This window comes from Crotalus tigris, unplaced genomic scaffold (genome assembly GCF_016545835.1).
Source record: "Crotalus tigris isolate CLP2741 ecotype Arizona unplaced genomic scaffold, ASM1654583v1 scf7180000017935.1779662, whole genome shotgun sequence".
Taxonomy (NCBI): Eukaryota; Metazoa; Chordata; class Lepidosauria; order Squamata; family Viperidae; genus Crotalus; species Crotalus tigris.
Window position 1 is genome coordinate 872,841 of NW_024096727.1, and position 17,731 is coordinate 890,571.

General features: G+C 36.1%; 1 protein-coding gene and 1 long non-coding RNA gene across 2 annotated transcripts in view; one reads left to right on the forward strand and one right to left on the reverse strand.

Annotated features, from left to right (window-relative positions):
• The first annotated feature begins 3,794 nt into the window (after nt 1-3,794).
• NECAB3 (N-terminal EF-hand calcium binding protein 3) overlaps nt 3,795-17,731 on the forward strand; it is a 94,128-nt gene continuing 80,191 nt past the window's right edge. Inside the window, exon 1 of the mRNA XM_039344709.1 lies at nt 3,795-6,016. Within this exon, the coding sequence (XP_039200643.1) occupies nt 5,900-6,016 (117 nt within the window). The 5' untranslated portion in view covers nt 3,795-5,899. The remainder of the gene's footprint in view (nt 6,017-17,731) is intronic.
• Nucleotides 8,987-16,612, reverse strand: LOC120308531. Its single transcript, XR_005556867.1, has 3 exons — nt 16,390-16,612; nt 13,842-13,914; nt 8,987-11,596 (listed from the first exon to the last, which is right to left on the reverse strand). It is a non-coding gene; the product is annotated as an uncharacterized LOC120308531 (long non-coding RNA).

The window sequence follows — 17,731 nt, forward strand, 5'->3', positions numbered from 1 at the left end:
CAGTGACTTGAAAGGGCTGGACTAGAAGACAGCACCAAGGCACTGATCATAGCAGCACAAGAACAGGCCCATGGAAGTAGCAGATCCATGGAAGCAGGGATCTACCATACTAGACAGGACTCAAGGTGCAGACTGTGTAGTAAGGCTTCAGAAATAGCCCAACATATAGTAGCATATAGTAAGATGCAGGCAGGAACAGCATATACTGAACACGACTATCAAGTACGGTAGTTGGCATTGCGTATAAGAACATCTGCAAGACCCTTCCAAGTACAGATGGAAGTTTCCAGAGAAGATTGTAGAGAATAAGAGGGCTGAGATCCTGGGACTTCTAGATCCAGATGGACAGGCAGGTACTAACCAATCAACCAGACATTGTGGAAGTAGACAAGGACCAGAAAACAGCAGCGATGATAGATGTAACAATGCCAAGGAATAGCAATATCGGGAAGAAGTATGAGAAGCTGGAGAAATACCAGGGGCTGAAGGAGGGACCAGACAGGATGTGGAAAGTAAAGGCCAAGTAGTCTCAGGAGTGGTGCACTCAAGGCTGTGACTCCTAAACAGAGAGAGTGGCTCCAATACATTCCAGAAACAACATCAGAACTCTCTTTCCAGAAGGATGCATTTTTTAAATGTTTGAGTATCAAAGTACACACAGAGAAATTAGATAGTGCTGTAGAGACTTAACTTAAATCTGGTTAGATGCTTCCAGAAATACAAAATATTGAATATTCCAGTTTTATTGGAATTTGAAAGTAACACTAAGCCCCCCCCCCCCCCCGTGGTGAAAGATTTTTGTTTTTTCTACATTCCTGGTGAATCATACTCTCTGATGTCAGTGCATTAGCTGTTCAGTCAGAAATGTATTTAAAGTTGTTTAAATCACCTTCATTACTTTGATTTACATCATAAGGAACCTGTCAGAATTTGACTAATTGATGCATTGTAAAAAGAAAAAGGGTGGGAGAGAAATGAATGTAATCTGAGTCCAAGTTTGTTGTAGTGGTTAAAGTGCTGGCCTAGAACCAGGTGTCTGTGAGTTCTAGTCATACCTTAGGCATGAAAGCTGGCTGGGTGACTTTGGGCCAGTCTCTCTCTCTCTCTCTCACTCCAAGCCACCTTGCAGGGGGGTTGTGGGAGAAAAAGAGGAGGAGAAAGGAGTATTATGTATGTTTACCACCTTGAGTTAAGAGAGGAATTTCTTAAAAGTAACCGTAGCACCATAGAGTCCTGGAGTTGAAAGAAGTTATATAACTAAGTCCAACCCATGTTTCCATAAAGGAATCAAAATAAAATAGTCCTTATGCATGGTTATTTTTTTTTTTATTGAACATTTTTATAAATTTTTACAAAAAAGACAAAAAAACAAAAAAACAGAAAAAAAATACAACAATTCAAAAACAAAAAATACAAAATACACAAAAAACTAAACATAACATCCCCTTCCGCACCCCCCCCAGAACACCCCCCTTCCCCCCCCCTGAGCTTCCCAGAGCAGAATATAGGCTTAATTGAAAAGGAATTAGAAAATATATATGTAAAAAGAAAATGAAAGTTTAAAACTAGGAAATATATATATATATATATATATATATATATATATATATATATATATATATATATATATATATATATAAATAAAAATTATGAAAAGGCAACATGGTATTTTTTAATATCCAATTTAAATTGTATAAATTCTATCCATTTATCCCAAACAGCAAGAAATTTCTCTTGCGTTTGATCCTTTAAAAAAGCCGAAATCTTTGCCATTTCCGCCAGATAAGACACTTTGGAAAACCATTCCTGCAGTGTAGGCAAGGATTCCTTCTTCCAATATTGTCCTACTAACAGCCTTGTGGCTGTGATCAAATTTAACATCAATATAGCCTCCTTTGTATCACAATCAATAATTATACCCAACAAAAATAACTGCGGAGTAAATTTTACCCTCCTTTTAAAAATTCTCTGGATATTCCACCATATCTTAATCCAAAATGCTTTTATCTCTTTACACGACCACCAAATATGATAATAAGTGGCATCCAAACAGTCACATCTCCAACATTTAGGCTGTAGGTCAGGGTACATGAAAGACATTTTTTGTGGGTCAAGGTGCCATCTATAAAACATTTTGTAAAAATTCTCCCTTAAATTCTGTGCCTGCGTAAATTTGACATTTCTTACCCATATGATTTCCCATATGTCCAATGGGACTGGTTCGCCAAAGTTTTGGGCCCATTTAATCATACAATCTTTAATTAATTCCGTTTCCGAATCCAGTTCGACTAGCACCCCATAAATTCTCTTAATGTGGGCTTGTCTTTGATCCTTCACTTGCTTAATAAGATTTTCATCTTCTCTAAGAAAGCCCACCTTACAATCCACCTTCCATCTATCTGCTAGTTGCCTATATTGGAACCAAGAATAAATGATATTTTCTTGTGCTAAATCCTCCCGTAGTTTTAATTGCCAATTTTGTCGATCCCATCTGAGTAATTGTCTATAAGACACCATGTCCATTTTGACACCTCTTTTTATTCCCTCTATCGCATGCCAAGGTATAGCCCATAATGGTACTTTAAAATCATTTTTGTAGTACTTTTTCCAAACCCTAAGTAAGGAAATTCTTATAATGTGAGATTTAAAAACCCAGTCCACTTTTTTGTTAAATATTAAATAGGCATGCCACCCATAGAGTAAATCCCATCCCTCTAGATGAAGTATCTCAAGATTTGTCAAGTTTACCCAGTCACTAATTATTGTTAAAACCGCAGCATCATAGTATAATTTCAAATTCGGTACCTTGAGTCCACCTCTCTCACGGAAATCTTACATAATTTTAAACTTGACCCTTGGCTTTTTCCCTGCCCAAATAAATTTATTAACACCCTTCTGCCATTCACTTAAATTAATCTCATTCTTCAAAATCGGTAACATTTGGAACAGGAAAAGAAACTTAGGTAGAATATTCATTTTTATCACTGCAATTCTTCCCATGAGAGATAGTTGCAACTTCTCCCAATTCTTCAAGTCTTTCTGTACACTAACCCACAACCTATCATAATTGTTTTTAAATAATTTTGCATTAGAGACAGATAGCATCACCCCCAAATATTTTACCTTATTAACAATTTCAAAACCCGTCAAGTTAACCAAAGTCTGCTTCTCCTGAATAGTCATATTTTTAGGTAAGATTTTAGTCTTGTTAACATTAATCCTAAAACCCGAAACCAAACCATATTGATGAATTAACTGCAATAACTTTACTACAGAACTAATAGGTTGCGACAAAGTAACCACCAAGTCGTCTGCAAAGGCTCTTAACTTGTATTCTTTTTTATTAACTTCTACTCCTTTAATTTCCTGCGAATCTCGAATTTTGATCAACAATATTTCCAATGTTAAACAAACAACAACGGTGATAGTGGACATCCCTGCCTAGTACCTTTTTCTATTGTAAATACCTCTGACAAACCTCCATTAACAATAAGTTGTGCCGTTTGTTTTTGATAAATTACCGTGAGAGCTTGTAATATCTTTTCACCAAAGTTCATCTTTTCAATTACTCTTAACATAAAATGCCAATTCAGTTGATCAAAGGCTTTTTCAGCATCTAAAAAAATCAACCCTGCAGGGACTTGGTTGTTCTTGTCTAAATATTCTAATAAATTAATAATTTGTCTACCATTATTTTTCATATATCTACCAGTTATAAACCCAGATTGATCTTTATGCACAAGATGATGCACAACCCTCATGAACCTATTTACTAAAATCTTTACAAATATCTTATAATCCACATTTAAAAGAGATATGGGTCTATAATTCTTTGGTAAAGTGAGATCTTGCTCTTATTAAGCTTTCACTTTTCAGAGAACAGCATGCCATCTCACTAGGAACTTGGTTCAACTATGGAATTGCATTTACAGTTCACTGGAATTAAATCTGCATTCTTGGTCACTAGTGACTGCTATCCCAATTTTATGTAATAATTTTTTTTGTTTTCAGCTATGAATCTAGAGGAAGAACAAAACTTTCTCACTATGTTAGTTTTGTATATTATCGGCAGTCTCGGCAATGAAGGAAAATAAAAGCAGTGCAATTATCTCATAACTCTTAGATGACCAAAAGAACTTGGACTGTATTTCAGAAGGAATTGTCTCCAAGAATGAACTTCAAAGCTCACCCAAAAGCAAATGTTTGCTTATAAGGGCAGCTTCTTGGCAAACACGGAGGCTCATAGTCCCTAAGGTTTTTGCATCTTCACAGGCTATATAATTTTTTAGGTTGTTTTTCTTCTGGCATTATTGATTAAATAGTCTTATCTCTGCAGCAGAAAGTGAAGTTTCTCTAATTCTGTGTTAAGGGATATTCACTAACCCTTCAAAGATTGACAGGACTGAATAAATGACTGGTTACGGTTGGGACTATTGTCATAATAAAAACAAGGGCTTTATTCTGGGTGTGAGATAAAGCAGGAAAGACATTAGGGAAACCATTCCTTTGAATGTCTGAACCCAGTCCATAGACTTGCTGTGGTGACAAAATGTACTGGAAAAACCGTGAAAAAAGTGAAGTGCTTATGCAGATTCTCTGTCATACAGTAAAAAAAAAATTGTCCACCTGGTAAAGCATTTTGTCTTCCTTTCTTTTCACATTAGATACAGTTATCTCAGAAGGGTTATACTGTATAGTATAATGCAAAATAAAAAGATTTCATATTTCTAAGAACTGTTTTTATTTTACATATAGCACTAGTCTTGGGAATGTTCCAAGATAGTTTTGACCATTTGTGGTTTATCCCTGAGTAGAAAATCCCTTTCTTACTATTTTTGTGATTAAAATAGGATGTGTGTGCATATGTGTATGTATATTCATACAGTAACTATTAAAAACTCTGTTCTTTTTATTCAGGGTAAGCAACAACAACATGAAACAGTAAAAAAAGATATAAAATTAAAATAAACCAACAAAATTTAACACATGAGATAGGAGAAAAGAAAAAGAAAACATCACCAGAGGGATATCAATATTGAACACATGCACACCCCATTGCTCTTCATGGTTTGGTCAGTCAAAGAGTTCACATAATGCTTTGTAAGGTAGAAAAGACATATTTAGGTTACCTGCATTAGTCCTACATATACCCCATGTGGCATTCTCTGTCTCAGGGTTGGCACATTTTGACCAATAGGACACATTATCCAGCTGTGTAAGCTGATCTTAGCACAAATAGCTTTGTCAGACATATAAGGAAGTATCTGTTCAGGACATAGTAATTAGCGTCATCAACACAAGTTGGTTGCACATCTGTTATTTTTCCCTTCCCACTTCTTGCTTTTGTTATCCTTTTGTACCTATGAATCTGTTGGTGCAGCACCCTTAATTTTCTTTCATGCTCAGATTATTCGGTCTTTCATCTTTTATCTGGTGTATTTATATCTGCTGTATAGATTGTTCTTCTCGTAATCTTTTCTTCTTCAATACTTTTCCAGCTGAGTGGTGTAAATAGGCACAGGTCCATTGCAGCAAACAGAAGCTCGGCCTGTAAATCCTTACAGTAAATCCTCCTCTCTCCAAGGAGGAATCTCTTGCTGAGTCTGCTGCTCCAGAGTGATGATGAGATTCTAAGAGGAAACTTGCCCATCAGAAATTCTGACCAATCAGCGCAATCTAGGGGAGGGTTTTAAGCATACACTGAAAGTTGCCTGGAGGCTGGCAAAAGCATCTCTTCAGTGCTCAGTTAGTTGCTGTTTCCAGCTCTTGCACAGCAGCTTCAGCAGCTAACCATCACTGAATCCAGGACAACCAGGGAGGCAGACAACTTTTTGGAGTGGGAGAGAGATCAGAAAGATCAACATCAGTGTGAAAGAATTGACAAATCTCTTGCACGAAGATGATGGCATGTACAGAGATGCTGACAATGTGTTTACTCTCTGCCAAACATGCTTACCGCATGAAAGCCACAGAGACCCCCCAGCACTATGACAAGGGATTAGCAATTTTTCACGATGTAAGTAGTTGCACAGTGCATGCTTTCTATATTTTGTTCATAGAGTGGTTTTTAGAGAGGTGGATAATCTGGGCTGTCAACAGTATATGTATACATGTATATTTGACCTGCAGTTTTTCTCCCCAGTAGTTCCCATCCAAGCTTTCTGAAATGTTGTAGCATAGAAATCTGATTTTTTTTAAAAAAAAAACTTATTAAGCATCAAGAAAGAAAACAAATAAAACTCTTACTTTTCTACCTAGAAACTCTCCATTCTATACTTTTGCAGCAAAATGTGTATCTGTATACACAGTGCAGAGATTATAAGTCAGGAAGGTCAGAAATGGAATATTAGAAAAGGAGGTAAAAGAACTTAATTGCCATCTTTCCTGTAAATGTAGTCTATGATTTTGAGTAACTGGTGGTTGACAAAAGGGCTTTCCTTTCCTAAAATGGGACTGTGAGTGCACCCTGTCTTTTAGGTCTGTCCTGAAATATTTCAGCTCCATTCATTTTTGCCCCTCATCATCCTGCAACTAATTTATATTTCTTTCTGACCCTATTTTTAAAACAGAAATTCTAAATAAAATCAAATTTATGCATTTTCACTTATGCTGTAGCCCCTGTATTAATAAATGTGATTTATGGGTGGACCTTGATAGAAAGTCAAGAAGTATTCAGGTTTCACTTTTGACAAGTGGGATTTCAATTACAATAAAAAATGTGCAAATTAATCAAGCATTATATATGCTTATATAAAAGCTAGAAAATCCAGATGTTTTGGAGAACTTCCAATATCTTGCAATGGCCAGGTTGGCTGGAGATGATGAGTTGAAGTCTAAAATCTATCAAGGATATCAAATTCCCACCAGTTATCAGCATTATAGACGATATACATCCAAAGAAATCATGGCATGACCTCCTTCTTGTAGGCATAGCCATGTTGCAGCAAAGAATCTTGAAGCACTTTGAAGAATAATACATTTACCTGGACATAATATAAACATGCACTTGTTATACACCTGATATAAACTGCAATGGATTGAGATGTATTTTTTTAACCTAATAATTTTTAATCAGCTAAATGAAAGAAACTTTTTTTCAGGAAAAAAAACAAGAAGAGGAAGCACTAATTACTATAAAGTTATATAATTATCAAAAGCAAATTGTGTTTGTGTATTGGAGTGTCACTGAATGTATCCAATGACTAAATCATATGTTATATGGATGATGGATGAAGAAAGAGACTGGTAGGATTCAGATTGTATCAGAAGTGAGCAAGGCAGGGAGTTTAGGGCAAAGGTCTAAGGTGCCACTCCATAAAGTTTCCCATCTTCATTTAAGAATAATACACATTATTTCATTGTCACTGAAATAATTTCCTTTCTAAGGGCTGACATACCAAATTTTAGACCATTTAGCTATTTAAGGGAGAGAGAGGCCTATAAGGTCGTGATTTCCAAAACTAGAATTACCTCAACCACTGCAGAGAATTAATACATTAAAATTCATTTCTTTCTGGAAGTTTATGGCACACAAATCTGTGTTCCATTTCAGATGCTGTCCAGTTTTTTTTCTGGCCCATTGATCATTTCTGTGAGCTCTTTCCTCCCTAGATCTGCTGGCACAGAAAAGGCAATAAGAACTTTGTAAAGCTTTGCAAATATTCAAAGTGCTTTATGGAAATAACTGACATGCTGTATTCATAATATTTGTAGACCACTTTTTGGTTAAAAATGCTAATCTAGATTTATAATACCAAGCTAGGGAAAGTCTGCAAAGTATGGCTTCTGAATTCTTTCCAGATTCTTTACCTGCAGTGATCATTCGAGGTGTTAGAATATATGAGAGTTTGTGTTTTTGCTCTCCTCTAATACTGTATCTGTGTAAGCTGTGGGTAGGTGTGCACTAGGAAGGACAGAGCACCAGGGACCGGTTCCATGGAGAAAGTTTTTCCATGGACAGGAGAGTGCATGGTTTGTGCGCTGGCTGCATCCCATAGATGGGGCTTTGCTTGTTTGTGCAGACCGGTTGTTGGCATGCTATTGTCTGGTATTGGTCCACGAACCCGGGGTTGGGGACCCCTGGTCTAGATGAAGGGTATCTAACCTCAACTGCTTTAAGACCAGTGAACTTCAATTCCCAGAATTCCCCAGCCAGCATGGCATGGCATGGCTGGCTAGGGAATTCTGGGAATTGAAGTCCACAAGATGACAAATTTAGCATAAAGATGATGGCATGTACAGAGACTGGCTGGGGATTTCTGGGAATTGAAGTCCAAAAATCTTAAAGTGGTCAGGATTGGACACCCCAATCTATATCATGTGACACAGAGGGAGAGGAAAAATAGCAGTAGCAATCTAAGATGCTGCCCCACCCCCAAGGGATGCAGAACAATGTTTTTCTCACAGCTGCCAGTCTGATTACCCCTTTCTCTTGCCATTTTCAAAGACCATCTTTCTTTTGCTGGCTTAAGTCCTGTGATGGCAGACAGATGGACAACCTCTTTTACGTAATTTCTTTCCAATATTGCAATAGTTTGGAAAGAATAAAAATGTGCATTCCAATAAATGTAAAAACTAAACAACTATAAAGCACCAAGTAATAACAATTGTTCTGTATGATGCTTTCAAGTCTGAAATACTAGTTGGGAAAATAATGTCATGTGTTCTAGTTAAGTGCTCTTTATACTACCAACATTATCATCATTATTCTTGATGATATTTTCTATGCTTCTGTGTGGCCCAGAGCCCGAAAGTTACAAAACTGTAAAATAATGCAGAAATAATGCTGGTAGTCCTCGACTTACAACCATTCATTTAATGACCATTCAAAGTTAAAATGGCACTGGAGAAAGTGACTTATGACCATTTTTCACACTTATGACCAGTGCTTTTTTTCTAAAAAAAAAAAAAAAGGTGCTGGAACTCACACATGTCATTCAACCCACCTTGCCTACCCTACAAGGTTCTATCCCAAAAAGGTGCCGGAACTCCATTCTGGGCGTTCTATGAGAAAAAAAGCCCTGCTTATGACCATTGCAGCATCGCCACAGTCATGTGATCAAAATTTGGACACTCAGCAACTGGCATTTGTTTAACTTAATAACTCCAGTAATTAACTATGGCAAAGAAACTGGAGCAAAACTCGCTTCACAACCGGCTTGGGCACAATTGTGGTGAGCAGTTGAGGACTATCTGCAGTTGTCATATATGATAAAATGAATAATGATGTAAAAGACTTTTATGCAGTTGATACATTTGCTCCATAGTAGTGTAAGATTGGCTTCTTTTCCTAGCTTATCTAATATTATATAGGAAAGCCTGCCTGTATTTTCCCAGACTTTTCTGCTAGCCTGTTCTATCTTTGACATTTGTGATTGAGTAGACATTTCTGAAATGACCAATTTTTATTGAAATCTGCATAAATTCATTTACAATTCCATCCAGAATCAGAAGTCTGTAATTGTGTGGGTGTTTAGCCAACCCTGGTAAAAGTTTCACCAGAGAACTTTAATGGGAAAGTATCACAAATTCAATGGGAAAAACATGGTGGCACCCTCTATTTTCTCTTCCTTTAATATGTCAAAATGTAACTTTGGATAGGAGTCAATGTGTTAAAATAGGAGCTCATTCTTTCATCAGTTTGTGATAATTACTAGTTGGACTCCTGGTGAGCTTTATCTAGGGTGAAAAAATACTTTTTGCTAGGTATTTAATTTTAAGCTGTTAATAAAATAAGATAAAACATGTAAGCTTTAAAATTCTCCTGCACTCATATTTGAAATAAGTATATGGGGAACATTTGGCAAATAAGTTGTTTAATGGTTATCATGCATTGTTAAATCATTATGTTTCAAACGCTTAAGAAATGAACTTTTCTATATAAATAAATGTAGGGTTGAAATTTGGTGCATATTTATCTTGGAGTTACACTTCCTGTATACAATAGGAATTGCTTTCAAAGGGAATAGATCTAGCATTATACTTTTAAGATTACAAGAATGCAGTGATTCTACAGTTCCAAACTTCTGTTAGTACAGTATCTTTCCCATTTCTGAGTTCAAGGGTGAATCAGTCTTTTGTGTTTGATTCTATGCATATAGATAATAGCTTAAAGCCTTATGACTAAGTACACAAATGCAAAGCTCATAAAACTTTGAGAACTCAGACATTTTACTCTAGTTACATCATCTCTCTCTTTTAGAAACTGGTTTAACTTTGTAGTCAATAGGTATCAGTTACAAAAATGTTGCTACCCGGTGAAGCAAATTTATCAGATTTTGGCATTTGGAGCAAATTAAATACAGATTTCTCTTCAAAAATGCACAGAATAATTTCTTCTTTCATATAAATGTTTTAAAAGTTGCTTATGACAATACCGGGCAATATCTATTGGAAATCACTTAAGAAATGGCTCAATTTTAAAAAGAAAATAATTTTAAGGAAGGGAATAAAACATAATAACAAAGTATTAGGAACTATATGCACCCACAGACAAAAGAGGCAACAGAACAGGAAGCTACTTAATAAATAACTATTATTTCACCAACTGGTATTCCATTGTAACAAAATTCAAGTTAAACATTTTTAGATGTATAACAGATGGCCCCTATTGAGCAGTTTCATATTCTAGAAATTTCAGGGTTGGAAAATGAGCTTATAATTTGATATAAACTTAACTAGAAATAAATCATCTGAATACATAGACATATTCCTGTAAAATACATTAAATTACCTTACTTGGCTAGAAGCAGTAGCGATTATTAGTAGCAGTTGATATAATAGTCACTTTAGCATTTAGGAACAGAAGACATTTTAAAAGATTGAAAGGAATTTAAAGATATATGCCATTTAAAAATTAAATTAGTTAATAATATTTAAGTATCATCTTAAATACAAAATTTCAATATCTCAAAGTTATATTTTCTATGGTACATAAATATCTTGCAAAAGCATAATATAAACTAAATTAACAGAAAGTTCATATATAAATTAAAATAATAACAAACCATTAATAAATAAAATTAGCAAAACACACTGAAATATCAGTGAAGAATAAAGGCATGCTATTGAGTCAAATGGAAAGAACTGAGTTTTTTTTTAATGGAAGACAATTTCTATAGAAAGCTCTTTAAATTATCTATGAGATAGAATTATCTTCATTGGCATGATGAAAGGGGAGCCATTAAGTCTATGGTGGTTAAAAAAACTGAAGGAACATGTTGCATCATTTCAGATCAACAAATGTTAATAAAAGTTTCTTCTTTTCTTTTCTTTTCTTTTCTTTAGTAGTTCACTTAGTCAGAAACAGAGTGGCTAAACCAACAAAGGGTATAAATTAGGTTGGCTAGAGATGGACAGGAAAATAGATTAACCAGCCTCTTAACTTTTATTGTCATAGTGACTGTGAGAACACATTGTACTAAGCCATAATGAGGTTTATTTTGGGTTGGGTCTTTGGGGGGTTTCAGTCCAATACAGTATATCAACAGACGGTTAAGTTATTTTATTATCTAAAACTGAAGAAATATTAATATCTATCAGAGGGTTATTGTCTCATAGATTAGAACTAATGAATCCATTCTCTCCATGAAGATATCTGTAAGATAACAAGATAATTAATGATAATGAGGTTTTATATATAGCCTCTTTGTTGAGGCAAAAGTATAATAAGGATGAACATTAATAGAACAGCAGAGAGCCTATGATGATTTTAGACTTAGGGTTTATAAGAGGTGTGCTTCCAAATGTTTGCACTCTCCTATAGAAGTTATGGAGAAGGGACATTCACTAGCTGTATATGTGAATTTTCCTTGGAAGGGGAAAACTTTTTTTGTTTGAGCAATTTGTTTTTTGGAAAGGTCCAGAAGCTATTTCAATAGTTACTGTATATTATCACAAGGAAAACTCAAATGTTGCTGAATTCATGTCTATTTCCATGATATTTTCTTGGCAGTAAGACAGATATAGTGTGCTTTCTTCCAGAATGTCTTCTGAATTCTTAGTCTACAGCTCTGAAATTTCTTATAGTGATTATCTAAGTACAGAACAAGTCCAAGCACACTTAACTTTGGGGGGATCTACTAAGATCAGTTAGATCAGTGGTTCTCAATCTGTGGGTCGGGACCCCATTTGGGGTCGAACGACCATTTCACGGGAGTCGCCAAACAACACAGTCCGCCATTTTTTTCCCCTTTTCCTTAGCTGTGCTACTCCCTTTTATTCTATTGCAGTGGTTCTCAACCTGTGGGTCGGGACCCCATTTGGGGTCGAATGACCATTTCACGGGGATCACCAAACCATGCTGTCCGCCCTTTTTTTCCCTTTTCCCTAGCTGTCCTACTCCCTCTTATTGGTGGCCACACCCACTTGGGGGTCAACACAACATAGGGAACTGTATTATGGGGTCACGGCATTAGAAAGGTTGAGAATCACTGTTCTATTGGCTTTTGAAAGCCAATAGAATAGACTCTCTTGAATAGAGTCTAATTTTATTGGCTTTCAAAAGCCAATAGGAATTGTCCAGGCTGTCTCTGCCCTGCTGAGCCCGCCAAAAGTCCCATTCTGCAAACGGTGCTGCACCAGCTGAGTAGTCCTCGACTTACGACCGGTTGAGTAGTCCTCAACTTACGACCGGTTGGGGGTTGCGGCATTAGAAAGGTTGAGAACCACTGAGTTAGATGCTACAAACTAGATGGGAACATTATTCAAAGATGACAGCCTAATATGGCTTTATTAAGCTATTTTAGCTATTTACCAATTGTTAAAATATTATAATATAAAACAGAGCCAATTTGATCTAGTGGTCACTCTCTCTGAGCTCTACAGATTTGTTGTTGTGGGGGAAAATATGAGGAGGAAGGTGTGTTGGATATATTCACAATAATAAAGATCTGTTGGTACACCTCACATCTCTTATAAATAAGTTATGTTATGGTTTTTAGCATATTAAACAAATATATTGAAGTAATTTCTTTAGGAAACAATTTCTATTTTCTTTTAAATTAGAAAGCTCAATAAGACATTTTAGAATAACAAGCAAAATGCAAATTAAACAAACAGTAGAAATTAGCAGTACAAAAGACAAACAGAAGAAAACTTTTAAGCCTTGGTTAGGGTTCTTGTGTTTTTAGGGTTTATTTGCTTTGCATAGCTGTCATAAGTGGAGAGAAGAATTTGCTAGATAAAAACTGGATTTGTGCAAGGTAGATGTAGGGACACAAAAGGGTTTTAAATTAGAGTAAAGTGGAGAAAGAGCTTTAAAGGGATTCTTGAAGACTGTGAAGATTTATTTCCTGTATACAACAATTGGAGGAAAAGAGTCAACAACAGATAAAAAGAGATAAATGCATGCACTGCTACTTGACAAGGAAATTGGTCTGAATATATAGGAAAGCTTCAGTTCAAATTTCTCTAAAGATAGAAGAGACGATACAATACAAAAGATTAGTTTTCCTAAGGATCCTGTTCAATCAACTTCTTGGAGCACTATCTGGCTCTGTGCAGTCTGTGAAACTATTAAGCTTCCACAGAAGGGCATTTTTGTGGTATCTTTCTCTGGGAAGCTGGAAGAAAATGGAAAACAGAGCTTTGATCTCTGGGGCATCCACAAGAAATGGACTTGTCCAAAGAGAATCAGTTGATGATTGTCCAAATTGCTGGACTTGAGTGACTGCAGTTATAGAACTCACAGCAATCTGCAGCACAGATTGATTGGCTTCAGTCCACCAAAATGATGCATTAGAATAATCATGTCAGTGTTGGGGAAAACAGTATTAGCTAAAGATACTTGACCGACTCATTAACTAAATATTCCACTTTTGATCAAATTAATATATACTCACTTATACTGAGGAAGATGATCTGGTAGGCTCAGGATAATGTCATGCACACTTATTCAACCCAGAGAAACCATCGCTGAAAGAAAATTTTAAAGTATCTTCCAAAATCAAGATTAGAGGACAATACTCTTACACAATGCACAACTCTTGTCTTTTAGAATACAGATACCTGCACATATTTTTACTTTCCTTTTACAGACTCAGAATGAGGGCAGAATTATTTTAAAATTTAAGACTAATAGTTTTACATGCATGTAGAATGTAACCTTCATAAATTGGGTACTCTGTGACAGTAAATTTGGGACTATATTTTGTTTAAAGCATATCGGTCATATGGTCATCTTCACGCTTTAATACATGCATCTCTTTTTCTTTTAAAATGTGTTCCAACTCACAGTTTTAATGTTTTATATAAAAGGGCAGCTATAAAGTCCTGATCAAGAATATAATGTAGTCTGGGAGCTTGTCTCCTATAGAAAGACACTCAAGTGTTTATTAGAAACCACAAATTTGGAGCTAAGAGTGTCTCATGAGAGAAGATTATGGAAAGAAATTATTGTGAGTTTATAGCCAATATCATATCCCCTTTTTGATGCTCTTTTTTTTAAGAAGCATGGCTCTCAGGCCACAGCTAATATCTAGCTCTATACCTGTGAGTAGGGGGAAGTGCTGAAGGGAATAGAGTTGAAGCTGGCAGAGGAACAATCCTATGGGTTTGTAGGAAAAAGAGCTATAAACACAATGTTTCTCTGCACACTCTTTCAAAACAGGCTAGCATTACTCTACCATTACTCTAAAGGCATTACTCTACCTTTGCTATCAGCTCTTGACATGACCTTTATCTGGTAAGAATAATTTATATGGGGTGGGGGTGGGGGGGCAGGAAGAAAAGAGGGCAGGTGATCATTGAGTATCAACTTTAAGGGAATGACCTGTTTGCCCATATTTCACAGCAGATGTTACAACAGGGCATTGGTACGGCAAGTCTAGATGAAGCAGGAGGGGGAAGGATGGAAGAGCTGACAGGAAGATGAATGCTGGTGCCATCCAATTGCACCAGTGTGCATCAGCATGACTCAGGCCTAGTTAATGAAGCTTGTACAAAGGAAGCACATTATTTTGTTGCAATTAATCAGTCTACATGATTATCTTGCTAATTAGCGCTGAACATCTTGAATTTTGGCTAACATTCCTGCTATAATGCAAATTTTGTTTGTTTCTTAAGCAGATAGATTCTAGGAAAGTAAACTCTGCTTTTTAGATTAAATGAAGATGGGGAACAATCATACTCAAACCTATTGCACACATATAAACATGTGTATATACATGTTTATTTACATGTATGTAAAAGAGATTGTAAAAAGTATAACTGCAGTATAGCAGGTAAAAATGCCAAGGTGTAATCAATCAGACCGGTCTGTCTGAAAAACTTCCTACACACACACACACACACACATCACATACATCTAATAATTAATGCTATGATTTTGCTGTATGAAGTGCTTTATAACCAAAAAAGATGTGTTAAAATGTATTTTAATTGGAAGAGTACCTCTGTCCAATATCAAAGCCAGAGAGGTCCAATAAAGTTCTGAAATGAATGAAAGCCTTTTTCCTATTATTGTATTCATAAAATTCTTAATGTGGGGCAGTAAATCAGAAGACTCTAGTAGAACAGTCAAGAGACTAATGTAAAAATAGGATTTTCCAATGTTTGCATAAAAATGTTACTGTATTTACATTAGATTCTCTTTATAGTAATGATAGATACCAAATTTACATCTGTTTTATGCATGCTAATGAGATACCACATTTAGGGTACATTGAAATGGAAGAACACAAATAATTGTTATATAGCTGAGTCTGATTTGAAAGAAATGTAACCACTTGTGTTGCTCATATTAATTCTTCTAAGTGATAACTATAGTGGGCTTTTTGTATTGCTTCAAAAGTCTGCAAAGCCAGTTTGGTTAGAGGAGAAAAACAATGTCAGTAGTAATGTGACAGTTATTGATTCAAACAGTATTATTTAGATACATAGTACTTACCTTAAAAATAATACTTGCAAGAAAAATAAATCATACATTTTCTGCATGCCAGCTGCAAACAGACCTTATGAAATAGGAATTCTGATGTGTTCTTAAGAAGCACAAAACCATTTTTAGATAATGGTTTAAAAATGATTGATAATTTAAAAATGGCCCACTTTGCCCCCTTCCCAAATCAAACAAACAAAAAAAATAATAAAAATAAAGATAATCTGCATTGGTAGAAAACAACTCGCTAGCCTAAAGGATGGTGGGGTATTGAACATAATCTATAACATATTCTTAACATTTTAACTGTGCCCACCAGCTAAAAATTGTTGGAAACACATACTGTTAGCCCTGAAAAGATTCACATAAGAGAATTGATCTCACAATTGTTGTTTTGCTAAGCTATTTAAAACTCCAAAGAACCACAATTCCCCCCCCCCCAAAGGGCTCTGGAAATCAGAGCGAGAGCAAGACATTTTCTTAGTTAAGGTAGAAGAGCAAAAGGAACTTCTCACCAATCAAAGGCAGAGTGCTCTGTAGCCGAAGTCAGGCAACTTATTAAGGGCTTTGCAAGAAAAACCTCACAGCAGAAATCCAAAAATAAATAATCATTTGACTTCTCAAAATATCCAAATCAGTTACCTGAGACAGTTACCTCACTCTACTAAAGGTTCAGCCAGTCTTGCTGAGAAATAACTATGCTTTTGTTGCATATGTTTAATGTGATTAGGACTGTTGGTTACTATCAAAGATTTCAGCTGCATTTTTTCAGCTGTATCTGGTGATGCCAGAGAGATTAAACCTAGGACATTTGACACTGGAAACATATATTTCTCCTTAGTGCTAGGTTGTTTCTCTCCTAGATTAGTTTCCTTCCATTAGTTCTTGTCCTGCCTTCAGGTGTTTTAAAGAATAAGTTGAACCCCTGTAAGGACTTGCCTCAATCAGTCCTCCCAAGAAAGCAGAACTTTTGAAATGAACATCATTTCAAAAGGAACTTTTATCGGGAGATGTTGACAGCAGGAATAGAAGGCAGGATCTGAGGGTTTCTGCATGAATCAATAGGTCAAAAGAATCAATAGTAATCCCACCCCAACTGTCCACTGGATGGTTCAAACAGGCCAATCCACAGGTGTGAAAATGCTGTGGGAATGGGGCAACAAGGCTCCGCTTCCAAGACTGTTTGGTCTCCACGCTGCTTCTTCCGCACTTGGAGATAAGGCAGATGTCCAAAGGGACATTCCATTCTCACCCCAATGGAGAAACATCAGAGAGGAATAGAGCAAGGAACAGAGCAAAGGAAATACAATCAGCAACCCCAAGCTTCCCCCTCCCTCCCCAGGAGAATGGCAGAACCCAAAAAGAACAAGAAACCTCATGCACATAGAAAGACAGGGTTCTGACACCCCATCTTCTTTGTGGCAACCTCTCAAATATTGGAACACTGTTATCATGTAACCCCTAGTCCTACTTTTCATTAATAAGTAAAAATAAATGTTAATTCTTTTTATTCATAACTTGGCAGATCAGCGACAGACCTGGCATGGTGAATCTTATTTTTAAGATCTGCAGAAAAGATTTGTATAGGAGAAACTCGCATACACACTTGCACACAGATAGACCTCTTCATCTATAAAGTGGTGAAATGTGTCAGTGTTAACTTTTTCCTTTGCAGAGATCGTTCCTATTTGAACCTAGGTGACCTGGCTACTTCTATGGCAACTTCGTCTACTGTTTCCCGTAACTGTGAACATGATACTTACTGTGCCCAGAAGGATGTGTTTGTTATCTCTAGGTGTATTTTGTTTCTTTGCAAAAAAAAAAAAAAAAAACCCTACGAGCATTGCAAAAGAAAAC